At 41.3% G+C, this 27,350-nt stretch overlaps 1 protein-coding gene across 4 annotated transcripts in view; it reads right to left on the bottom strand.

Annotated features, from left to right (window-relative positions):
* LOC132542943 (inaD-like protein) overlaps positions 1-27,350 on the bottom strand; it is a 234,205-nt gene that overhangs the window by 69,349 nt on the left and 137,506 nt on the right. For 3 of the 4 annotated variants that reach the window (XM_060206319.1, XM_060206321.1, XM_060206320.1), the window contains exons 7-9: positions 26,576-26,665; positions 25,392-25,506; positions 18,393-18,526 (exon numbers count right to left, since the gene is read on the bottom strand). In XM_060206319.1, the coding sequence (XP_060062302.1) occupies positions 18,393-18,526; positions 25,392-25,506; positions 26,576-26,665 (339 nt within the window). The remainder of the gene's footprint in view (positions 1-18,392; positions 18,527-25,391; positions 25,507-26,575; positions 26,666-27,350) is intronic. The other variant, XM_060206318.1, reaches the window with a different exon arrangement.

The raw sequence follows: 27,350 nt of genomic DNA, 5'->3' as shown, positions 1-27,350 counted from the left end.
ATTATAAAGGGAACCAAATACTTGAAGATAGTGTTCCTTTTTACTTGCTATCTTTTTAGTTCCATAAAATTCTGCCTGAGTTACACAAGTCTCACTTCTATGAAACTCTGACTCTTCCTCAGTAGTTGATCATCCTTCTCTGGGGGGCACTGCTGTATCTTTTCATATTCTTGAACTTTTCGTGGGATCACAACAGCTTTTTCACAGACCTAGGTCCTGTGCCACCTTCTAGCCTCAGTGAAACCTTTCAGGATGGGGGCTGTTCCTGTTGCTAAGCCCACAGTTGGAACTCAATAAATGTTTGCTGAAATATTATGACAAATTGGTTGAAGACAGAAGGATCAAAATAACCTAGAGAGAGGAAACTGGTGGGGGCTAGTATATTATTACCTCACTCCAGTCCAACTAAGCACATCACGGTAAACATTCAAATATCTGCCATGCATGAGAATTAAATTTGAATGAGTTTAGGGAGGGGGTAGATAGCATAATGGTTATGCAAACAGATTCTCATGCTTGAGACTCCATAGTCCCAGGTTCAATCCCCTGTACCACCATAAGCGAGAGCTGATCAGTGTGCTCTGGTTAAAAAAAAAAAAAAAAAAAAAAAAATCCCAGACAATAATTAGGATCCACCTGCATATCAGATTTCAGGCTCAGGCAAAACAAACAAAAAAACAAAACACTAGTATAGCTATAGGCCCTTTGAAATATAACTAAAATATGCCTACTAACTATCTACAAAATGGAGGACCCCCCCCAACTCTTCATCTGCACTATTCCAGCCTTTAGGTTCATGATTAGTCAACAATTTGTTTGGCTTTATATGTTAACTCTCTTTTCAGCCACCAGGTTCCCAGATGCTAGCAGGATGTGACCAGACTTCCCTGGACAGACAACCCCATCAATATGTCCTAGAGCTCTGCTTCCCCAGAGCCCTTCCCTACTAGGGAAAGAGAGAGACAGGCTGGGAGTATGGATCCACCTGTCAACGCCCATGTTCAGCGGGAAAGCAATTACAGAAGCCAGACCTTCCACCTTCTGCATCCCACAATGACCCTGGGTCCACACTTCCAGAGGGCTAAAGAATAAGAAAGCTATCAGGGGAGGGGATGGGATACAGAGTTCTGGTGGTGGGAATTGTGTGGAGTTGTACCCCTCTTATCCTATGGTTTTGTCAATGTTTCCTTTTTATAAATAAAAAAATTAAAAAAAATTTTTTTGACTGAGTTTTCCAGAGGTTTTATTTTAGCTCAGAGAGTAGTTTAAAGTCATAGGAGGAACTTCATTATCACTGAGCTCCACAAAAATCACAGACTCTCCCAGGAGGACTTAAAATCTGAAATATTGGAAAAAGAATCTCATAGCACACCATAATGCATCTTTAGAAAGAGTAAAAGTCAGCAGACACTTTAAACCCATCAATCACCATTTTCTTTACTATTCAAACTGCCAACACATAGAGTAATTCATAAACACACCAATCATTCAGCAAAAGACAATTTGATTGTTGGCACAACAAGCATAACACTTTTAAAGGAGCCAAGTGTTAGAAAAATCACCCAAGAGTCTCTGTGAATGGAAGGTCATCAATGAGCATTCTTGTGTGAGGGAATTTCCATACAATCAGACTTTCCATTGGATATGTCTAGATCAGTGGCTCATTTAAAACAAGAATTTAGGACAAAACCTTGATAAAGGTTTATGTAAAGACATTATTATAAAGGGATATGTATATATAACTTTATCTTTTATTTATTGGGTTGGATTAATGGTTTACAGTAAACATAATTATTGGTACACTGGTAAAAATTTCTCAGTTTTCTGCAAAACACAGACACCCTCAGGCCGGGTCCTCCTCCACTATCATGCACCAGGACATGAAAGTCCTATACAACTTAAATTCTACTGCTTTCAGGCAAGTGTTACTTCACTTGGATTACCCCAGAAATAAACTCAATCTTAGTGGTACTCGTAAAAGTTCCCACCCTCAGGGAGTCGGGCAGTGGCACAGCGGGTTAAGCGCACGTGGCGCAAAACGTAAGGATTGGTATAAGGATCCTGGTTCGAGCCCCCGGCTCCCTACCTGCAGTGGAGTCGCTTCACAAGCGGTGAAGCAGGTCTGCAGGTGTCTATCTTTCTCTCCCCCTCTCTGTCTTCCCCTCCTTTCTCCATTTCTCACTGTCCTATCCAACAACAACAACATCAATAACCACAACAATGTTAAACAACAAGGGCAACAAAAGGGAATATATAAATATATATATAAAAGAAAAAAAGTTCCCACCCTCCTTCACTCCAAAATAGATGAGAAAGAAAAAAGAATAAGAAGGCCTCAGAGATATTTAAATCACAGACACTTTCCACATTAACGTACACACTGAAGCAGAAAACAAAATCCCCAAAGATCCCAAAGGAGTGTGATGGCTTATTTCTTTGTTACATGGGAAAAAAAATTTCTAAACAAGAAAGACTTCAGAAAGATCAGACATATTACAGATATTAGGAGTATTAAAGTGGCTATTTCCTCCCCTCTGGAAGAAACCATTGCACCTGTCTGAGACCTCAAAGGATTATGTTACTTTGAAACTTTTTTTTTTTTTTAAATAGAGTGTCCTCTAAGGATGTCAGTGCTTAGAAGTCATACAGACATATCTTGTATATGGTAGAATATTTTCTCATCAGAAAGGCCAAATCAGCATACTGATAGAATAGTGAGAGTAGAAAAATCTTAACCCACTTAAAACCAAAACTTCATTCAATTCTGCACTGAAAACATATGTAACTGGACCAAGTTGTTGATTTAGAATGTCTATTGCAGAGAGCTTTTAAGAAGAAAGCACAGGTTTGAAATAGTTTAAGTATATCTCAGTTTGGTTAAGAATAGTAACTCCAAACTTCATTTTTTATAGAGATGACTGTCTCAGACCATGCCTTTCTTTTCTGTCCCCAAATCTTTCACAATCAATTTCTTGAAAAATCAAGATTCTAATAATAATAATAATAGTAATAATGAAAACCCAAGATTCTGAAAGATTTTTATTATTTGTTAATAAGAGAGAAGAAAGGAGGGGGGAGATGGGAAGGAGGGAGGGAGAAAGAGGGAGAGAGAGAGAAAGAGAGAAAGGGAGAAAAGGAGAGAGAGGGTAGAAGGAGAAGGAGAAGGAGAAGGAGAAGGAGAAGGAGAAGGAGAGGAGACAAGAGAACCAGAACATCATTCTGGCACATGAGATGCTGGGGATTGAACCTGGGACCTTATAGTTGAGGTCCCAAAGCTTCATTCACTGTGCTGCCTGCCAGGTGATGAAAAACCAAGTTTATCTACTGTATTTCCCTTAGAATACGATTTGAAAATAAAATGTAATTGAGTATGGAAGAAGAACCCAGATTTGAGAAGGTTCTGTTTCCAGACAGCTCTTCAGGTGTTCAACTTCACGAGTGTCTGGGGCCTCAGGCAATGTAAGTTATGTGCTGTAACAGACTGAACTGTATCGTTCCACTTTATGATATTTTACATTTTTATTAAGACACATAGTTGAACTGCATGGTTTCTTTACCTTTTAAAAAGGAATCTATGCAGAGAAAGACTTTGACAAACTACAACATCCCTTTATGACCAAAACACTACAAAAAATGGGAATAGATGCAAAATTCCTGAAGATAGTGGCGTCTATATATAGCAAACCTATAGCCAACATCATATTCAATGGTGAAAAACTGAAAGCATTTCCCCTCAGATCAGGTACTAGACAGGGCTGCCCACTATCACCATTACTATTCAACATAGTGTTGGAAGTTCTTGCTATAGCAATCAGGCAGGAGCAAGGAGTTAAAGTCATACAGATTGGAAGAGAAGAAGTCAAACTCTCCCTATTTGCAGATGACATGGTAGTATACACAGAAAAATCTAAGGAATCCAGCAAGAAGCTTTTGGATATCATCAGGCAATATAGTAAGGTGCCAGGATACAAAATTAACATTCAAAAGTCAGTGGAATTTCCTCTATGCAAACAATAAGCTAGAAGAAGTGGAAATCCAGAAATCAATTCCTTTTACTGTAGCAACAAAAACAATAAAATATCTAGGAGTAAATCTAACCAAAGAGAAGTAAGTGAAAGACTTGTATACTGAAAACTATGAGTCACTACTCAAGGAAACTGAAAAAGACACAAAGAAGTGGAAAGATATTCCATGTTCATGGGTTGGAATAATTAACATCATCAAATGAATATAATATTACATCCGCGGATCACAACTTAATCAACGCAAGTGCCACCCCAGCATGATTCACTTCAGACTGTGACCAGAGACTTCAGGTGTGGAATGACAACCCTTCAGCTTCATCACTCGGGTGAGACCTTTCCTTTCATAGTATTCTCTAATTCCATTCCAGGTGTTCCACTCCCCAATAAAGTCCCCAAACCTAGATATAGTCCAGGTCCCCTGAGATATAGCATAGGTTCACCCGTGCCCATAAACTAGGGGAAAAATATATAACTGAAAGCAGAAGTACACAAGAGCATGCAGGGAATACCCCCCAACACTTCATCTGCACTATTCCAGTCTTTCGGTCCATGATTGTTCAACAATTTGTTTGGCTTTGTATGTTAACTCTCTTTTCAGCCACCAGGTTCCAGATGCCAGCAAGATGCTGACCAGACTTCCCTGGACAGATGACCCCATCAATGTGTACTGGAGCTCCACTTCCCCAGAGCCCCACCCTACTAGGGAAAGAGAGAGGCAGACTGGGAGTATGGATTGACCAGTCAACGCCCATGTTCAGTGGGGAAGCAACTACAGAAGCCAGACCTTCCACCCTCTGCAACCCACAAGGACCCTGGATCCATACTCCCAGAAAGATATAGAGAATAGGAAGGCTATCAGGGGAGGGGATGGGATATGGAGATCGGGTTATGGGAATTGTGAGGAATTGTACCCCTCTTATTCTATGGTTTTGTTAATGTCTCCTTTCTTAAATAAATAAATAAATAAATGTAAATAAAAATAAATTTAAAAAACAAACAAAAAAAATGAATATACTACCCAGAGCCATCTACAAATTTAATGCTATCCCCATCAAGATCCCAACCACATTTTTTTTTGGAGAATGGAATGTTACAAATGTTTATCTGGAGCCAGAAAAGACCTAGAATTGCCAAAACAATCTTGAGAAGAAAGAACAGAACCAGAGGCATCACACTCCCAGATCTCAAATTGTATTATAGGGCTATTGTCATCAAAACTGCTTGGTACTGGAACATGAATAGACATACTAACTAGTGGAATAGAATTGAGAGCCCAGAAGTAAGCCCCCACACCTATGGACATCTAATCTTTGACAAAGGTGCCCAGACTATTAAGTGGGGAAAGCAGAGTCTCTTCAACAAATGGTGTTGGAAAAAATGGCTTGAAACATACAGAAGACTGAAACTGAACCACTATATTTTACCAAATAGAAAAGTAAATTCCAAGTGGATCAAGGACTTGGATGTTAGACCAGAAACTATCAGATACTTAGAGGAAAATATTGGCATAACTCTTTTCCGCATAAATTTTAAAGACAACTTCAACGAAACGAATCCAATTATAAAGAAGACTAAGGCAAGCATAAACCTATGGGACTACATCAAATTAAAAAGCTTCTGCACAGCAAAAGAAACCACTACCCAAACCAAGAGACCCCTCACAGAATGGGAGAAGATCTTTACATGCCATACATCAGACAAGAGTTTAATAACCAAAATATGGAGAGCTTGCCAAACTCAACAAGAAAACAAATAACCCCATCCAAAAATGGGGGAGGACATGGACAGAATATTCACCACAGAAGACATTCAAAAGGCTGAGAAACACATGAAAAAATGCTCCAAGTCTGTCAGAGAAATGCAAATAAAGACAACAATGAGATACCACTTCACTCCTGTGAGAATGTCATACATCAGAAAAGGTAATAGCAGCAAATGCTAGAGAGGGTGTGGGGTCAAAGGAACCCTCCTGCACTGCTGGTGGGAATGTCAGTTGGTCCAACCTCTGTGGAAAACAGTCTGGAGAACTCTCAGAAGCTAAAAATAGACCTACCCTATGATCTTGCAATTTCTCTCCTGGGGATATATCCTAAGAAACCCAACACACCCAACCAAAAAGATCTGTGAACACATATGTTCTTGGCAGCACAATTTGTAATATCCAAAACACGGAAGCAACCCAACAACATCTGTTGTCTGGACAACATCTGTTGTCCAACAACAGATGAGTGGCTGAGCAAGTTGTAATATATATATATATATATATATATATGAATACTACTCAGCTATAAAAAATGATGACTTCACCATTTTCAGCTGATCTTGGATGGACCTTGAAAAATTCATGTTAAGTGAAATAAGTCAGAAACAGAAGGATGAATATGGAATGATCTCACTCTCAGGCAGTAGTTGAAAAAACAAGATCTGAAAAGACAACACAAGTAGAACCTGAACTAGAACTGGCATATTGCACCAAAGTAAAAGATTCTGGGGTGGGTGGGTGGGGAGAATACAGATCCAAGAAGGATGACAGAGGAACTAGTGGGTGTTGTATTTTTATATGGAAAACTGGGAAATGTTATGCATGTACAAACTATTGTATTTACTGTTGAATGTAAAACATTAATTCCCCAATAAAGAAATTTTTAAAAAGGCATCTACTTTATCTTAATGAGAGAGAAAGAGAGAGAGAGGGGGAGGGGGGAGAGATACAGAGAAAGGTCAGAGAACTGCTTAGTTTCCATTTATGGTGGTACTGGGAATTGAACCTGGGACTACAGAATCTCTGGTATGAAATTTTTTTGCATAACAATTAATGCTGTTTCCTCAGTTTAAACTACATGGTTTCTGAAGTCATTCTAACTCTAAACTTTTAGAGCTTTTTTTGAACTCATATACTGCAGCAGAGGAAATCATTTCCCACAGATGCTTAGAATCTGCCTAGCAAGCAGAACTCTTTCTAACTGACAGAGAAGAAGCCCAAATCCCATAGTCTGAGAGATGTCAGAAGGATATGGGGCTTACTACACAGATTTTCTAAAAGTCTCAGTAGATAACCAAGACTCCCATTAATCCCCATAAAGTTCTACTACAAAGGAGAAAAAAAAAAGATCTGTATACCCTCATCTCCAGTTATTTATTTTTTTAATCTATTCTAATATGCTTGGGGAAGGGTATGAAGATAGGCATCTACCAAACCCTTCGAAGAGAAATAAAAGGAATCATAATGTTCAGTAATAATTATTATTATTTTATTTATTTATGTGAAAGATAGGAGAGAAAGAGAAAGAACCAGACATCACTCTGGTACATGTGTTGCCGGGGATTGAACTCAGGACCTCATGCTTGAGAGTCCAATGCTTTATCCACTGTGCCACCTCCTGGACCACAGTAGTTATTATTTTGAATGCTTAAATATTCTCAGGAAACAAAGTATACAGACAACACAAATGAGCATTAAATCAGCAATGGATGCAGTGCTTAACTTGATATATGAAGAAAGATTAAATGCTCAGTTACACGGGGAGCAGTAATGGAGGTGGTACCACAGTGGTGGTGGTGGTGGTATGTGTGTGTTTTTTAAAGCAACAGACTATGCAAACTATCTTCAAACTCAAACTCAGAGATTGCAAGCCCTTGCACACTATTTACAAGTCACTAAATCGTGGAATGAAAATCACAGCAATAAAATAGCTAATATAACACTGCTGCAAATAAATAAAAGGGCTTCAGAGTTGAAGACTCTGTAGAGCTTTCTCATCTCAAGCTTTAAAAAGAAACTGTTTTATATTTACTTTGAATGGACTTCCTTGCCAAGTCCAATTTAACAAAAAGCTGATATCCATCAATATGAGTATCATTTTTCATACTGAAAAAATAGATTTATTTTAAGGAAATGGGATAATATTTGCCTTCTATTTTACAAGTCCCTGTAGTTCCATCTGGTCCTTATTTGTTGAAACTCAGCTTGCAAGATATTTTTTTGCTTACAGTCATATTCTCTAAGATCAGAAAAATGCCCAAATCTAGAAATTCAGAGGCATGATTCGTTAACATTCTTCCAGTGTGATTCATAGACTTTTTGCAAATGGTGCTTTGATTTTAAAATAAAAATAAAGGTAATACAGTGTTTTGTATAAAAATATATGACTTAAGCAATAACGATAAAAGGGGCTTAGCTCTGGGGCATTATCCGCCAAAGCAAACCACAGTCCTCATGAAGCAGACTGTGCAAAGTTCACTTGAAGGGGAATGGTAAAATAAAACACTTAATCAAATGTAAAGTAGCTTTCTATTCTTCCTTAAAAAAACATATCTAGTGATCTAAGTTGCTATGGTCCAACATTCAAATTGTTGAAAGCAGCAATTACTCAACATCTGTACCCAACATGGTGAAGGAAGGGTTAAGTGAGGTCACTGAAGAATTAGCCATACATTCACAGGCAGATTAAAAAAATTATTATTGATTTTATATTGATTTACAGAATTATAATGTCAACAGGGGTATATTCCACACTGTTCCCACCATCAGAGTTCTGAATCTCAAGTCCCTGCGAAGCACCACGGTTCTCCCAAGGTTGCAGATATGGGTTAACTGTCATCTCTACAATTATCTGTCTACATTTGTACACAGTTGCTCCCTTTTTCTTCCAGGTCCAATCCTCTCTTCCCCTCCAAGCCACACATGACCCTATCACTACATCCAAATATTTCTCTCTTTTTTCGTCCCGTCGGGTATTAAACCAGCTCCCCTTGCTCCATGCTGCATTGCTGATAGTATGGCCTATTTACATAATCATTGTTTTGCCTGATCTATCTTCTTTCTACCTTGAGACCTTCCCTGCCTGCAGGGTATATTAATCCCACCAATTAAAACCATCGCAACAATTGCTAAGGACACTTCCACCTTCCCAGCATGCTTTTTGCTTCTCTCCACCCCCTTCCCTAGCCATTTCCAACTTGCCACTTCCGGTTTTTACCCTATAAAACCCACTTCTGTTCCTGGTTTCTCTCTCTCTTCCTCACTCACTCTTTTCTCTCCCACGTCCTGACCTGGAGAAGGGCTGGTGAGCAGAGTGGGAGGCAGCCATTGCAGTTTGGCGCCATGTGGCCTAATCCACTGTGCTCACGCCCGACTCTGGGGCCCCACATCAATAAAGAATTGTATTACCATGCCGCAGGAGTCCCTGGATCCTCTCTCCTACTCGCAACACTAGCCTGCCAGTCCCCTCTCTCTGGAACCTGACAGACTAGAGTCCAGAGCCTTCTTATCCTCTTCCTACCCCTATTGGGAGCATGGATTAAAGTTGTTTTTTGGGAGTGCAGAAGGTAGGAGTTCTGGCTTCTGTAATTGCTTCTTGGCTGAAATTGGGCTTTGGCAGGTCGATCCATACCCCAGCCTGTTTCTGTCTTGCCCTAGTGAGATAGGGCTCCAGAGAGGTGAGGTGCCAGGACACATTGGTGAGGTAGTCTCAGACAGATATTTTTTTATGTTTCTAGACGGATGAATTATGTCACATGGTGTTCAAATAAGAGAGCTCTTCTACCTTGATCTCCCATTCTGTGGGGGGGTCTCCGTGTTTGGATGGTGGTTTCTTTTGCTGTGCAGAAGCTTTTGGATTTGATGTAGTCACATTGGCTTATTTTTGATTTAGTCTTTTTTGTAATTGGATTCGTATCACTGAAGGTGTCTTTAAAATTTAGATGGAAAATAGTTCTGCCAGTATTTTCCTCTGAAGTGTTTTATGGATTCTGGTCTAACATCCAAGTCTTTGATTCACCTGGAATTTAGTTTTGTGTTTGGTGAAATAGAGTGGTTCAGTTTCATTCTTCTGCATGTTTGAACCCAATTTTTCCCACACCATTTGTTGAAGAGACTCTCTTTTCCCCACTTAATATTTAGTCAAAGATTAGATGTCTGTAGGTATTGAGATATCCTACCTTGATACTTCGTTAATGCACCTGTCCTACAGAAATTTTGTTTAATAAGAGTGAATTGTTAGTACTAAGTTGGTACAAAAAGAATAGAGGTTTGGAACTCTGAAATGGTAAAAGTCTAAATGTGATAGTCCCAGGCTTTTTAGTTTTAGTGATATTTACATTTTACAACCTGTCCCGAGAATCCACTGACATCATAAACAACAGGATGGTTGTAGCAAGACTATAAAGACAAATAAATGTCATAGCCTAGTTGTCCTCTTCCTATAAAGAGACAAGCTTTTCTCCAGATGCAGGAGAACAATACAAACATAGCAAATGCAGTTTATATATATGAACATTCAGGGGGCCGGGTGGTGGTGCACCTGGCTGAGCACACACGCTACAGTGCACGAGGACCCAGGTTCATGCCTCCAGCCCCAACCTGCAGCAGGAAAGCTTCACAAGTGGTGAAGCAGTGTGACAGGTGTCTCTCTCTCTCTCTACCCAATTCCCTCTCAATTTCTCTGTTTTTACCCAAATAAATAAAAATAAAAAGAACACAGTAGGTTAAAAAAAAAAAAACTTACTCAACAGTAGAGTGGGGGGGGGAGCTCAGGTTCTCAAAAATACCCTTTTTGGAGTGTCAAAGCAGCTGCTATTTCTACATCTGTGACACTGTTTGTCCTGAAGCCCCTAGAATGTACTGGCCACAATGGTATTCTGGATTTCAAGCAATAGACTTTTGACTAGTCTACTGCATTAAAAAATTTCTGTTGCAGGGGCCAGGAGAGGGTGTACCTGGTTAAGCTCACATAGTACTAAGGATAACGCAAGGACCGAGGTTTGAGTTCCCCCTTCCCACCTGCAGTGGGAATGTTTTACAAGTGGTGAAGCCAGTCTGCAGGTGTCTATCCTTCTTTCCCCATCTATCTCTTCCTCCCCTCTCATTTTCTCTCTGCCCTATGGAATGAAAAGGAAAAAAAAGGCGGGGGGGGGGGGTGCTGGGCAGTAGTGTAGTGGATTAAGTGCACAAGGTGCAAAGCGCAAGGGCTGGCTTAAGGATCCCAGTTCAAGCCCCCAGCTACCCACCTACAGGGGTGTGGGGCTATGTGTAAACTTGATAGAGTTTAGGGAGAACTCCCCCCATCCTTGGATGGTGGTCTGAGAAGATACCCTCTTGTTAGTCTCTCTCAACCGAGGTGAGCAAAGGGGAGAAACCACGTCATGTCTCTCAGACTTAGCTCTTTCCTTCTTGACTCTCAAGCCCACAGAAACCTCACTACTCCTCTCCATTAACCACAGGCCATATGGCTGCTTACCTTAAGATTCATTTACTCAAAGTTCACCTCACCTTCTGATCACAGAGAACACACCTTATCACACACTCTATCATACACCTCAGACCCCAGACAACAGAAATTCCAAACTATATGGCCTTTTGATATCTATCTTCTCTCTGTCTCACCCAACTGGTTTAACCCCTATGCTTCTCTCAAATACCTTTGGATAATTAAGTTGCTTGCATCATGGAGAATAACTGTCTTGTATCTCATCAATTCCTGTCATACCAGCCCCCTACCATAGGGGCAATCTGACCTTTAAGAAACCTGTAATTTCTGACATGTTTGAAATATGTTCTCTGTTTGGTTTTCTATTTAAACTCACGTCCACCTGCCAATAAACGAGACTGGAGATCTGAGCACACTTCAGTCTCCCCGGTGTTTCTTGTCTAAATCATCACGTCTCTTGGAATGGGCAAGAGAGCATGGGTTGGTTGCCTTCCTGCTGCTGTCACCCCGCAAGAAAGCTGACACAGGGGGTCGCTTCACAGGTGGTAAAGCAGGTCTGCAGGTGTCGTTCTCTCTCCTTCTTTGTCTTCCCACCCTCTCTCCATTTCTCTCTGTCCTATCTAACAACAACAACATCAATAACAACAACAACTACAGTAAGTGCAAGGAAGGGCATCGAAAATGGGGAAAAAATGGCCTCCAGGAGCAGTGGATTCATACTGCAGGCACCGAGTCCCAGCGATAACCCTGGAGGCAAAAAACAAACAAACAACAACAACAAAAAACCTACCAAAAGTAGTGGATTTGTGATGCTAGCACTGAGCCCTAGTAACTAAAGAAAAAAAAATTCTGTTGCAAAATGTTTCAAACATTAAGAGAAGAGAATCTTATTTCTTTTTCATTAAAAAATTTTATTTATTTATTAAAAAAAAAAATACCACCCATGTTCAGCGGGATGCAATTCCAGAAGCCAGACCTTTCACCTTCTGCATTCCATAATGACTCTGGATCCATACTCCCAGAGGGATAAAGAATAGGAAAGCTATCAGGGGAGAGGATAGGATACAGAGTTCTGGTGGTGGGAATTTTGTGGAGTTGTACCCCTCTTATCCTACATTTTTTGTTAGTGTTTCCTTTTTATAAATAAAATATTTTTAAAAAAAGCTACACACAAAGGTTCAGGACCAGAAAGATTCCTCTCTGGGTAGGGTATGTGATTCACGTACTGTACAAGTGCTCTCCATTTCTCTGTCTAACTGAAAGAAGAAGTCATGAAATCATATATATGTGAGGCCTCAGCTCCACCCAATAAATAAATATATAAAACAAAATTCCCTCTCAAAAGTTAAAGCAATCACTGAAATTCTTTGAACCAAACAAAGACAATTAGGCCTTAAATCCTAGTTAATAAAAGTTAAGACTACACAATTTGTCAGGTGGGAATGCCTGAGAATGAGTTTCTTATACTCTCACCATGTTGAAAGATGGGAGTTAAAAGTATAAATGCTCCAATCCCTGTGGAAAGCAGTTTAGTGATATCTCAGGATGTTAGGAATGGACCTACCCTATGGTTTAGCAATTCCTCTCACAGGAATATACCTAAAGGATGCAAATATCCCTCTCCAAAGAGATCTACGTGCACCTGTGTTCACCACAGCACAATTTGTAATAAATAGCCTGTTGTTAAAATTCGGAGGCTCTAGCTGGCCGGGCTAGCTTCACGGATGGGTAACAGAGACGCGGAGACAACGGCTGGGCAGGGAAGCTGTATTTCTTTATTCAGGAACAGCGATTTATAAACTAAACCAAACTAATCACCAAACAGAACTCTGCTGCCTCTTTGCTGTGGCGGCGCCAAGAACTCTCGAACTCTGCAACTCTCCAACTCTCCAACTCTGGAACTCTGAAACCCTCTCTCGGGGTTCCCAGGGGCGGGGCCAAGTGGGCCCGCGAAACTAACTGGACTGATCCAATTCTCTTGGGGGGGGAGAACTAGAACAACCCAATGTAAAGCATACAACAATAGCCCACATTTGAAAACAACCCAGATTCCCAACAACAGATGACTGAGGTCAGATAGTATTTATCCTTCTCCTTCTGGCTTATCTCACATAACATGATTCCCTCAAGCACCAGCCAAGAAGAGGCTAAGGAAATAACATCTAACATTTATAAACCAAGGCTTATAAACCAAGGAAAGTCCCCAAACAAAAACTGTTATTAAACTGAAAAACCATCCCTGCAAAATGGTCGCCTGCCTTTGCCAAAATACATCTTGAAAGTAGTCAGTTGATATTAAGAAAATTCTTCCTAGAGTGGTGGTAAGCCCAGGGAGAGTGCACATGTTACCATGCACAAGGACCTGGATTCAAGCTCCTGGTCTCCACACGCAGGGGCGGGGGGGGGGGGGAGCGGGGGGGGAACTTCCCGAGCAATGAAGCAGTGCTGCAGATGTCTCTCTCTCCCTTCTATGGAAAGAAAGAAAAAAAAAATAGAGGGGAAAAATGTCCAATGGTAGTGGAGGAGTAGTTGTGCAGATATCAAACCCCAGGGGTAAAACTGGTGGCAAATAATACTAATAATAAAAATAAATAAGAAATGACAAGTTCTCCCTCACAATAATGTTCTCTGTTCTTCCTGGAGCCCTCTGGGACTTTAGGAGAATCCAGATCCCTTTTTTTTTCTTTTAAGCAGAGCACTGCTCAACTCTAGCTTATTATGGTGTGGGAAACTGAACCTGGGACTTTGGAGCCTCAGGCATGAGAGTCTCCCTGCATACCCGTTATGCTATCTATCCCCTGCCTTCCGAATCACTCTTATCCTTCATGTAGAAGGATGTAACATTCGATATTAGCATTATTCCCTCCAGTTTTCCTTTTCTAGTTTGCTCAGTTCTTCCTGAATGATGGGGTTCAGCACTGTTCTTGTCAACAACATAATCATGGCCCCAAATGGCTAGATTATTCCAGTTATACAGAGCTCTCCAGATAGAGTAAATCTATAAATGTTTTTTCCTTTTTTTTTTTGTATATACACAGCCAGAAATTGAGAGGGAAGATCAAGAGATGGGGAGACACTTGCAGCCCTGCTTCACTACCCTATGCAGGTAGGAACCAGGGGCTTGAACCTGGGTTCTTGCACATTGTAATATGTGTGCTCAACCAGGTGTGCCACTATCTGGCTCCTAAATGTTTTCCCTTCCCTCTCCTCCCTTCCCCTCCCCTCCCCTTCGCTCTCCTCTCCTTTCTTTTCCTTTCCTTCTCTCTTTTTCTTTCTCCCTCCTCCTCCTTCTTTTTTGTTATAGCTAAGTACTTTAGCTATAATTTTCCCCCTACTTTCTGTGAAAAGTACCTATTTCTATAGCTGTTATCATGATCTTTTATTGGTTGTGCTCTTATATTAGATCATAAACCTGAAAGGCAATAGAATCAGCTTGAATGGATGTGTAAGCTTTTTGAGGGAAGCATTATATAACTTAATTTTTGTACCCTGAACAAAACACAAAGGGCACTCATTATGCACACACATGCATTCTGTCCCAGAAGACAATATTTTCTTAAAGCAGATCTGGGAGGATATTATAAGCTTAAAACAACAGACGCAGAAGTCTGTCTTTGAGGATTGGGTCCAGGTGTGCTCATAAACCTTCTGATGAAGCTCACCCTCACCATTATCTTGGTATTCAGAAAGTTTTTAGATGGTTGCGAGCACTAATGGAGGCTAAGTGAGCCCTCCCTCTGTGAGCTCAGAAACCATCTGTCTTGGCTCCAGAGAAACTATTTATAACAGATAGGAGTGATGGGGGTAGAGAGACAAAGTCTCAGAGGCTGAATTCGTCTAGAGGAGATGAAAAAATGTCTTATGGACACACAGTAAAGAGGTTATGGGAACACTAACTGGGAGGGTTGCACAGATGTGTAAAGGGGGGAGGGGAATTCAAAAAGTCCTGTCTCCCCACACATGTGCAAAGGCCAGAGTAAAGCGATGTAAAGGATTGCTAGGGGCTTCGCCACTTCAGCTTGGCTTTTCTTAATTTTTTTAATTTCTTTTTTAAATTATTAAAAAAAAAATTTGGTGGAAAGTTTATTCATATTTAATTTAAAAAATTTTTTTATTTATAAAAAGGAAACACTGAAAAAACCATAGGATAAGAGGGTACAACTCCACACCATTCCCACTACCCGAAGTCCATAGCCCATCCCCTTCCCTGATAGCTTTCCTATTCTGTAGCCCCTATGTAACTTCCCTCACTCACTCCAAAGCTCACCCTATCAAAACATGGACTGCAAAAGCTGAATAAGGGCAAGAGACAGGCATACTATAAGGATGACTCTTTAGTCACTATCAGGCCACCCCATCAGCTGGGGCCCTAGTTGGGGAGTCCTGAGATTCCCAAACAGACATATGGGCCTAGACCTCAAATAAATCCCTCTCCCCAATGTTACCAGTCATCTCTATCAGGAACAATACAATAGACCCCTTTGTGGGCCCCTGTAGGATCTTGCCCTTAAGGTAAATCAACAACAGTAGAGAATGTTCCATTCTCCGAAGGGAGGCTGGACAACATACTCTGTGTTCCACCCAAGGAAGATGGATCCTGAAATTGGGGCAGCTTGGAACATTCCTGCTCATGACCACAGAATGTGAGCTCAGACCTACAGGGATGCAGAGGTCACACAGGCTCCTAAGCTGAATATGGGCCCCAGATGAGATCAAATCGATGGGGTTTAGTCAACAATATTTATACACCTTTCCCATATTTGGGAGCTACTCTCTTCCCTGATCCAGCTTTTTTTTTTTTTTTTTTACTTTAATGAAAAAGTAAAAGAGATATTTTACGAGAGAGAGAGAAAGAGAGAGAGGGAAAACACAGAGAATGAGCTCAACTCTGGTTTATGGTGGTGCTGGAGACTGAAGTCGGGACTCAAAGCCTCAGGCATGAAATGTCTTTTGCAGAACCACTCACTAGTCCTCTAGCTTGACTCTTTCAGATAGGCAGACAACGAAAGAGACAGAGAGACAGAGGAAGGAAGGGGAGGCCACCACCACACAAAAGCATCCCCCAGAGAGCTGGGAGCCAGGCTCAATCCTGGATGGCAGACGTGGCAAAGTAGGCGTCTTCCTAGGTGAGTAGCCTCTTGGTCCACAAAGGCATACTGGGCTTCATTCAGCATTGTCCGCAATTCCCCCTCAGATATTCCCATCTTTACCTGCTAACTTCTAGCTGGCTGGAGAGTTTCCAGGCTTGATGGGATACTGCCAATTAGGCTGTGACTTCTGTCAAAACTTGGGGTGGGGGTGGGAGATCTCCATTGTGGTTAACAATGTCTTTCTTTGTTAAAGTCCTTTCACCCTCCTTCTGTTCAGCCTTACCAAAGCAACATGCCGATAATGTTCCTTGGGAGTCTAACTTGAACGGTTTTGATGAGGTACCTGAGGTTAGGAAGTAAAAGCTGTGGTACCACTTTTCATTCTTCAGCACTGCTTATCCTTCCAAGGACAATGGGATTTACAGTCTCAAAACACACTGCTACACATTATGAACCTCAAGATGCTCTTAAAGAATATATATATATATATTTTTTTTTTCCCCTCACCTGCGGGGGGAAGCTTCATAAGTGGTGAAGCAGGGCTGCAGGTGTCTCTCTGTCTTTTTCCCACTCTATCTCCCCCTTCCCTGTCAATTTCTCTGTCTCTATATGATAATAAATAAAGTAAAATAAAAACAAAAATATATATATATATTTATTTATTGATGTATAAATTTAGTTATTTATCCATGTGTGAAAGTGTTATACAGAGACTACTGGGCATTATTCATATATATGTCTTTTTTTTTGCCTATGTTATGGTGGTAACAGAAGCAGAACACGGCAATTAATAAATAACCTCACATTCTGTGTGCAGCAGGTAACGTCAAGCAGTGAAAGCCCATGAAGTAGTAGCTAGTGACACAAATGTATGCAGTATTTAAAAAAAAAATCTTTTTATTTATTTATTACTGGGTAGAGACAGAGAGAAATTGAGAGGGGAGGGAGGACAGAGATAGGGAAAGAGACAGAAGAGACACCCACAGTCCTTCTGCACTACTCATGAAGCTTTCCCCCTGCAGGTAGGGACCAGGGGGCTGCACTTAACTTGATGCACCACTGCCAGGTCCCCCAAGTATATGCAGTATTAAAGATTCAAGGTGGGCCTGGGTGAGTGCACATGTTACAATGTACAATGACCAGGGTTTGAGCCCCCGGTATCCACCTGCAGGAGGAAAGCTTTGCGAGGGGTGAAGCAGTGTTGCAGGTGTCTCTCTGTCTCTCTCCCTCCCCCCTTTTTTTTTTGCCTGGAGGGTTATTGCTGGGGCTCGGTGCCTGCACCACAAATCCACTGCTCCTGGAGACTATTTTTTCCCTTTTGTTGCCCTTGTTGTTTTATCATTGTTGTGGTTATTATTATTGTTGTCATTGATGTCATTGTTGTTGGATAGGAGAGAGAGAAATGGAGAGAGGAGGGGAAGACAGAGAGGGGGAGAGAAAGACAGACACCTGCAGAGCTGCTTCACCGCCTGTGAAGCGACTCCCCTGCAGGTGGGGATCTGGGGGCTCGAACCGGGATCCTTGTACCAGTCCTTGCGCTTTGAGCCATGTGCGCTAAACCCGCTGCGCTACCACATGACCCCCTGTTTCTCTCCCTTTCTATCACCCCCTCCCCTCTCGATTTCTGGCTGTCTTTATCCAGTAAATAAATAAAGATGATAATTTTACTTTTTAATTCAAGATCAGCATAGGTGAGTCTTACTCAGCCATCGCCACCAACACACATACAACCAAATCACATTAACAGCAACAAAAGCAAAAGAAGAAACTCATCCGGCAGGGACAGACATGCTGATTTACATTCTTCTGATTTCCTACAAGAAACTGAGCTCTGCCCCATTTTCAGAAGGAGGAAGAGGCAGGCTCGTCAAAAAGTCAGTGAAGAGATCATTTTTTAATGGCAGAAGCCACTGCAGACTTTCTTTAAGATGTAATTTCTCTGGTTTAACTCAGCAGTTCTCTGGTTAAACACAAAACAAATCCAAATCTTTCAATGAAGGGATCCAAGGCCATAGTAGGCTGAATATCCATCTCTGTCACCATACGTGCATTTCCTTTCTAGAACTTACCAAGGGTGTGTCTTTTCCTCCCACAATGCTGAGACCAAGTCCTGAACGTCCCTTGGATATTTCTATAATCATCTCTTGGCCGGGGATGATGGGACATGTGGCAGGGTCCACTGACAGAGGAGCCTGGAAATCACCTAGAGAAGGATTAAACACACATGACTGGCAAGAAAAATATATGGCTCACCTACCTGGGGAATCCAGCATCTGTACGTGTCTATCATTTCACTCTCTCCCTGTCAAGCACCAAAGGAAAAGGTTGGGTCATTCTTGCCCGTTCATCCAGGGATGAAACATGCAATCCCATAATGCTCTTGTGATAAAACAATAATCATCCTCCTCCCCTTTACTAAATATTGCATTTTAGTTCTACTTGAATTTTTTCTTTCTGTTAGAGATTTACTTATTTATTAATGACAGAGACAGGAGAAAGAGAGAACCAGAGAGTCACTCAGGTACATGCTATGTTGAAGGCTGAGCTCAGGAAGTCATGCTTCTAAGTCCAGCATTCTAGTCACTGTACCACTTCTTGGCTCATGTACTTAAAATTTTAAAAATTGTATTTTATTTAGTACATATGTGAGAGAGGCTCAAGGAAGGCAGAGAGAGAGAGAGAGAGTCAGAGTATCACTCTAACATATGTGGTGCTGCTGGGAGAGAGTCGTGGGAGAGAGACCAGGAACTCATGGCAGTGTGGTAATACAATTCTTTTATTCATGCGGGAGCTCCAGAGTTAGGTGTCAGCACAGAGGGTTAAGGCACGTGGCACCAAAACAATGGCCGCCTCCTGCTCTGCCCGCCAGCCCTTCTCCAAGTTGGGACACGGGAGAGAAAAGAGAGAGAAAACAGGAACAGAAGTGGGTTTTATAGGGTAAAACCGGAAGTGGCAAGTCGGGACCGGAGATGGCTGGGAAAGGGGTGGAGAGAAGAAAGAGTGGGAAGGTAGAAAGCTTCTGTAGCAATGGTAGCTAGGGTTTTAACTAGCGGGATTAATGTACCTGCAGGGAGGGCCGGTCTCGAGGAAGAAAGAAGATAGATCAAAGGCATCAAAGGAATGGGTGGGGAATCTTTCAGGCAAAACAATGATTATGTAAATAGGACATAGTATCGGCAATGGAATGGGGGGGGGGAGCAGGGGACTGGCTTATTGTGCAACATGGTGCCAAGGACTGAACCAAGAACCTGAGGCATGAATGTACCATACATTACTGGGGGTGCCACTACTACACATGGACTCTTTCAGATAGAAAAATAGGGATAGAGAGACCGACAAATAGACACCGCAGCACTGAAGCTTCCCTCAGCATGGTGGGAGCCAGGTTCAAATCTGGATCATCCCCATGACAAAGAATTGTACCATCCAAGGAAGCCATCTACCCAGATCTAGCTGAGTTTTTTTTTTTTTTTTAAATTTTAAAATGCACCATGGAAAATTTAAGATAATGGGGGCTAGACGGTGGTGTACCTGGTTAGGTATACCTAACACAGGATCAAGGAATCTGGGTTCGAGCCACCCCAGATCCCTAATTGCAGGGGGGATGCTTCACAAATGGTGAAGCAGGTCTGCAAGCATCTCTCTTTCTCTTTCCTTCCTACCCAATAAAATGGGAAGAAAAAAAAAAGGCCTGCAGGAGCAGTGGATTCATAGTGCAGACACTGAGCTCTAGCAATAACCTAGGAGGAAAAAAAAAAAGAAAGAAAATATTTAAGATGACTAAGTATGTACAGGTATATATTGTAATGAGAATCAAAACTGGTAAGACACGTAGACTGATGACTGACAGTAGTTACTTTCAATTACAGCATATGATAGTAATTAAACTGTATAAAAGGGTTTAATCAAGAAAAGCCTGATATAACTGAAAATAATAATTACCTAAAATCATCTCCAAATAAATGTCTGTGTGCATATGTGTGCATTTGAAAAATGTGTTATAAACACAACATTCAAGCACTTATTGCTGGCTGGAAAGGCTTGTTAAAAAGGTGACTGCTGTCTTATAAAGATTTACTTTTTAAGGGAGTCAGGCGGTAGTGCAGTGGGTTAAGCACACGTGGTGCGAAGCGCAAGGACTGGCTTAAGGATCCTGGTTCAAGCCCCCGGCTCCCCACCTGCAGAGGAGTCACTTCACAGGCGATGAAGCAGGTCTGCAGGTGTCTGTCTTTCTCTCCCCTCACTGTCTTCCCCTCCTCTCTCCATTTCTCTCTGTCCTATCCAACAACGAGACATCAATAACTGCAACAACAACAACAACAACAACAACAAAAAACCCAAAAACCAAGGGCAATAAAAGGGAAACTAACTAAATAAATATAAAAAAATCTTTAAAAAAAAGATTTACTTTTTAAAATCATCGTTTCAGACTGGGTGTGTTTTGAGATGGGGGTGGGTGTGCTAGAGAGATAGTGAAATGATAGAACACAAACCTTGCACACAACAGACCCTGAATTTCACCCCAACACCAACGGTACCAGAGTAATGTGCTGGTTCTCTTTCATTAATGAGTAAATAAAGCCATCTATATAAAAAAAAAAAGTCAGATGTGGGGGAGCAAAGTATTTACAGTTAAGAAAAAGATGTTTAGGGGCTGGAAAATGGCTCAGCAAATAGAATGCATCCCATACCAGGATTCAGACCCCGGGTTGACCAGGGTTGTCTCAACCCAGGGTCTGACCTCCACTACCAGCTGGGTCGGGGCAACGTGGACAGCACTGGTGGTGGGGGTCGTGGCTCCAGGAATGGTGGAGCAGTTGTAGTGATATTCCTCCTTTTCTCCTTTTACATTCTTCCTTTCTTTCAAATCTTTTCATTTATTTATTATTGGATAGAGACAAGAGAGAAATTGAGAGGGGAGAGGGAGATACAAAGGGAAAGAGACAGAGAGACATCTGCAGCCCTGCTTCACCACTTGTGAAGCTTTCCCCCTGCAGGTGGGGACCAGGGGCTTGAACTCGGGTCCTTGCGCACTGTGATGTGTGCGCTTAGCCAGGTGCGCCACCGCCTGGCTCCCTCCCTTTTATGCTCTTTCCGTGCCCTTTACCCCTACCCCAAATTATATCATAAAAATTGGACTGGGCCTCTGCCAGCTGAGGTGGTGTTGGGTTAGGCGACATCTGGTATACACTCCTGGGAAAAATCACTATAGATGGCCTTCCCAGTGGTTTTAAAATTTATCCTTTTGAAGATTTCAGGCCAATTATGTATGTTGACTAAATTTACAAATAAACTGGTTTATCCAACTAAGTGTCAAAACCTAAAGTGAATGTACAAAGCTTTATTATTATCCAGGTTCTTTGTATTCTAAAGTTAGCTTAGCTTATTTTAGGCTTTGAGAGGCAAACGGAATCTAAAGCACGGGAACCAGCCTTCTGCTATGGAAAAGCTTAGAGACGCCATCATTGAAATGTGGCTCAGTCAGCCTATGTGTATGCTCCCTGTATTGTCAATAAAAATCAAATTAGACTAAAGAAAGTGAATTTAAAATCATAGGGTTCAAATCAAAGATGATGAATTATTTCAACAGGAATTCACAGAACTTTTAAGAACTTTTTTTTTTAAAAGGACCAGCGTAAGTATCCCGGTTCGAGCCCCCGGCTCCCCACCTGCAGGGGAGTTGCTTCACAGGCGGTGAAGCAGGTCTGCAGGTATCTGTCTTTCTCTCCCCCTCTCTGTCTTCCCCTCCTCTCTCCATTTCTCTCTGTCCTATCCAACAACAACGACATCAATAACTACAACAATAATGAAAAACAACAAGAGCAACATAAAAAGAGCAAATAAATTTTTTTTTAAAAAAGAACTTTTAAAAAAAATTTAAATTGGATCGGGGAGGCTACTTAGCAGTGGCATTCATGTATGAGGTTCTGGGCTGACTCCCCAGCAACACGTGAGAGCAAATGTCTAGTAACCATCTGTCTAGCACACTGTCACCTATGTGCACCTCTGAGAAAACTGAACCTGACCCACTGAAAAAACAAGACTATTCACACTCTCGGTTTCAGGACACACTTCTTCTCTTTCTCCTGCTCTTCTTTGGCAGAGCTGGGACCTAATGCATGCCTGACATGACCAATTCCAAGTCTACTTTTTCATTCAGACACAGAGACAGAGAGGGAGAGACATCACAAGAGAGGAGCTGCCCTCAGAGCCGTGGGACTCTTATGTGGCGCCCGGGCTTGAATCTAAGCCACGTGCTTGACAAAGCAGGTAGAAATATTTTGGGCTTTAGGGTCATGTAGTCTCTGTTGTATCTACTTAAACTCTATATAAAAGCAGCCATAGGACAAATGAAACAAAACAACAACATAATTTTGGGGCAGGGGAGATGGCCTAATGGTTATGCAAAAGCCTTTCAAGCCTGAGACTCTGAGGTTCCAAGTTCAATCAACAGCCTCACCATAAGCCAGAACTGAGCAGTGTTCTGGGGGTCTGTCTGTCTCTGTCTCTCAGTATATTTCCCTCTGTATCTACTCTTTCTCATTAAAATAAACTAAATAAAAATATTTTTAAAAAAACATAATTTTGGAAACCACTGTTAAATAATTAATAAATAAATCAATAAACAAGTCCAGTGAAATTTTATTTATGGGCATTGAAATCTGATTTCCATAAAATTTTGTTAACCTTTTCAGTCTTTTACAAAATGCAAAAACTATTTTTTAATCTGAAGATCATACAAAACAGCTGGCAGGCAGGTCAAATGGGAACCATGTGTCAGTCTGCTAACCACAGCCAGCACATTTTGCAATAACGACTTGGTGCTTTCAAAGAATATCTGCTTGTTAATTTTTTTTTTAAAGAAACTTCATTTTTTTAAGGTTTAATTTTTTTTATCTTTATTTCTTTATTGGATAGAGACAGCCAGAAACTGAAAGGGAAGGAAGTGATAGGAAGAGAGAGAGAGACAGAGATAAACACCTGCAGCCCTGCTTCACCACTTGCAAAGCTTTCCCCTTGCAGGTGGGGACCGGGGCTTCAAACCCGGGTCCTTGCACACTGTAACATGTGCACTCAACCAGGTGTGCCACCACCCAGCCCTGGGCTTGTTAATTTTTTAATGAGTTAATATTTATGAAAAAACACAGGCAAATACTATCATGTGGTATAGTGAAAATCATGAATGGTTATACAGAGGACACTGGTGAGCGTGACATCTTATTTACCACCAGGGTTATTATTGCTGGGGCTTGGTACCTACAGGAAACTCCACCATTCTAGGTATGTGTGTGTGGGGTCTCTCTCTCTCTCTCTCTCTCTTTCTTCTTGTGTGTGAGAGAGGAGTGGAAAGAGAAAAGGGGTTGAAAAGAGAGATACTTGCAATACTGTTTCACCATTTGTGAAGCTTCCCTCCTGCAGGTGGGGACCAGGGGCTTGAACCTGGGTCCCTCGACACAGTAATATGTATGTTTAATCAAGTGTGCCACCACATGACCTCTGTTATTTATTATTATTTTGTGAATTTAACTTTTTAAAAAAATTTCTTTATTGGGGGATTAATGTATTACAGTTGACAGTAAATACAATAGTTCATACATGCATAACAGTTCTCAGTTTTCCACATAGCAATACAACCCCCACTAGGTCCTCTGTCATCCTTCTTGGACCTGGATTGTCCCCACCCACCCCAGAGTCTTTTACTTTGGTGCAGTACACCAACTCCAGTTCAGGTTCTACTTGTGTTTTCTCTTCTGATCTTGTTTTTCAACTTCTGCCTGAGAGTAAATTTAGCTTTTTATTATTAGTGATTTGACATAAATTTACAGAATTATATGATTTCACAGGTATAGAATGAGTGTATAACAGCTCATCACATTCACACAAGTTCCTGAAAAGCACTATAGCTCAAACATGGCATTTTAAAGAGTTTTTTTTTTCCTAAACCAATTTACATCATATAAGAGAAAGTAAAAATATTCATTATTCACTTTGAAGCTCTATTTTCAATCAACTTAATTCAAACCAAGAATTCAAAAGGAAATAGTAAGTACCAATTTCTTTGAGCACTGAAAATTAAGTTTTCAAACAGCTCACATTTAACATAAGCAAGTCTAACAATTTTTTTTTCATTCAGTTATGATTTTTAAGAGATATTACTCATCATCTAGACACAGTCTTCGGGTGGGGGATATTAGAGAATAAACTGGGTAGGGGGAAGATAGCATAATGGTTATACAAAGAGACTCTCATGTTTGAGGCTTCGAAGTCCCAGGTTCAGTCCCAGGCACTACAATAAGCCAGAGCTGAGCAGTGCTCTGGTGAAAAAAAGAAAGGAAAACAGAATAAATTAGAAGCCTCAAACGCAAGAAGCCATTTACTGAGTTTTTTTTTTTTAAGAGAGAGAGAGAAAGAACCAGACATCATTCTGGTACATGTGCTGCCAGGGATTGAACTCGGGACATCATGCTTGAGAATCCAATGCTTTATCCACTGCGCCATCTCCTGGACCACACATTTACTGAGTTTTTTTTTTTTTTTTTCTTTTTTTTGCCTCCAGGATTATCACTGGGGCTCGGTAGCTGCACTATGAATCCTCTGCTCTTGGCAGTCATTTTTTTTTTTAAATTTTATTACATAGGACAGAGAAAAATTAAGAAAGGAGGTGCAGATAGAGAGGGAGAGAGAAAGCTAGACGCCTGCAGCCCTGCTTCACCACTTGTGAAGCATACCCCCTGCAGGTGGGGAGCCGGGGACCCGAACCGGGATCCTTGCTGGGGTCCTTCTGCTTCGTACTATGTGTGCTTAACCAGGTGTGCTACTGCCCAGTCCCCTACTGATTACTTCTTTTGTGTTCTGGTACTTTTGTGTTCGGTAGGCAATCCTAGTGACAGGTGAGGGTCATGATGTATGAAGTAAAGTGGTGGTTCAGGCCCCAAAGCTAACAAAGGGGACAAAACCAGGCATCCTGACTCCTGGTCCAGTGCTCTTTTCAGGATACTACAATCTCTGCCTCTTCTAAGGGTTGCTGAATTCATTTTATTCTGCTCTGCTCAGGGAAAGAAGCGTACCGTAACTTGTGAAGTCTGCATCCGCTGAATGGCATGATGGTGTTGGTATGAGAGGTAGCTCTTGTGAACTTACACAGGCCTTTGTTGACTTGTGCTGTTTCATCTGGTTGACCACCTACACAATGAAGCAAAATTAGGTGACTGTCAAAGAGAAGAAAGACAACTAGGGAAGCTTTTTTTTTTTTTTTTTTAAGACGAGTGCATTGTTACCAAAGACAATGACACACTCCACCAACACCGTTCATGATTTAGAATGGAAAGTGGAAGCTGGGATGATTTTGGTCCTATTCCCCATGCCTTACCTATTGAATTTTACATCTGAAATGCCTTGGTGATGGATGGCTCAAGGAAGGGAAGAAGAATGAAAGCTGAAGATGTTTTATCATAGATACATACATATATATATATACACACACATATACACATACACACACATACATACACACATATATACACACATACACACATACACACACATACACACACATATACACACACATATACACACACATATATATATGAAGTTGGGGCTGTCAAGCAGAATGAGAATGCTTCAAATTTTCACCCATCCTGATAAAGTCCACGTGATACCCTTAGATCTATGTTGTAGTTATTGGAAAATGTTCTGAGTACACAGATCGTGTGTCTCTTCTATAAACATTTCCCAAAGGCAGATATCTTTATCTGCAGTCGGGGACCCGGGCTTTAAACCTGGGTCACTGAACACTGTTGACATGTTTGCTCAACCAGGCACACCAGATAAACACCAGGCAGGCCAACTGAGCAAAATAAGGACAGGGAGCGACAACGCTGCAAATCTACTCCCTATCAGACCACATTTAATTCAGCTAGAGGGACCTTACTCCCCTTTGCTTTCTAGTGCACAGAACATAGTGTGACCTCAAGAAATGTGTGAAGAATGAGTGAGTGGATGGGTCTAGAAGAGCCAAACCGAAGACAAGAAAACTCAAGAGTAGAAAATAAATTTATAATTCAAAGAAGGCACAGAGATGTTTGCTGTGTGAGTTCTGGAAAATGAACTCGTGACTCTGGATGCTTGTTGATAAATTTCTTGATGAATTTCATTATTAGGAAAGCAAGGGAAAAACAAACAAACAAACAAAAAAAGACTTCATGCTTGCTCATCAGGCAGTGAGGAAAAGAGAGATAGTGAGTGACCTGACCTGCCTTCTGGATCTGTAGTTAGCCAGGGGACCCATCCCCAGCTGGAAGATTCTGGTGGAGGCAGTGAAGCACCGCGCTGTCCCTGGAGTCTAGAAACAGGATCAAGGTCACTTCTCTAGAACAACACCCTGGCATTCTGTCAGGAGGAGGCTGTGACTCAGTACATGGCATTGTAGATTCTCTAAGAATTCAAATAGTACCTATGCCCTCGGACCTCTGTACTGTGCTTTCTCGTGGGCAAAACCACTGGTACACCGGTGAATAGCTCTGAGAGCTAGTCATTCTTCTTTTGCAGAGACAGATACCAAGAACCCAAATGTCAAGCGACATATTTGAGTTCACAAAGCTGATTAGAGGAAAAGGTAGGATTAAAAGCCAGTCGTTGAAGAATGTTATAAGATTAACGTCATACAACAGCTGCTAGGCAACAATTCGGTAGATGTTCATTAGTTTCTGTAGCTTTTCAATCATTAACATTTAATAGTGGCCGTACACTTAGTCAAACAGACTTTTTAAAAATTTCAGATTATTTACTATTTATAGGATAGAGACAGAGAAGTTGAGAGGGAAGTGGTAGATAGATAGATAGATAGATAGAGAGAGAGAGAGAGAGAGAGATGCCTGCAACACTGCTTCACAATTTGTGAAATTTCCCCGCTGCAGGTCGGGACTAGGGGCTTAAACCTGGGTCTTTGAGCATTTGAATATATGTGCTCAACCAGGTGCACCACCACCTGGCCCCATAAACAGACTTATTTAAATGCGTACCATCAG

This window comes from Erinaceus europaeus, chromosome 13 (assembly GCF_950295315.1).
Source record: "Erinaceus europaeus chromosome 13, mEriEur2.1, whole genome shotgun sequence".
NCBI classification, from domain to species: Eukaryota; Metazoa; Chordata; class Mammalia; order Eulipotyphla; family Erinaceidae; genus Erinaceus; species Erinaceus europaeus.
Note: the sequence above shows the minus strand (reverse complement) of the source record. Positions and strands in the feature narration are given on the sequence as shown.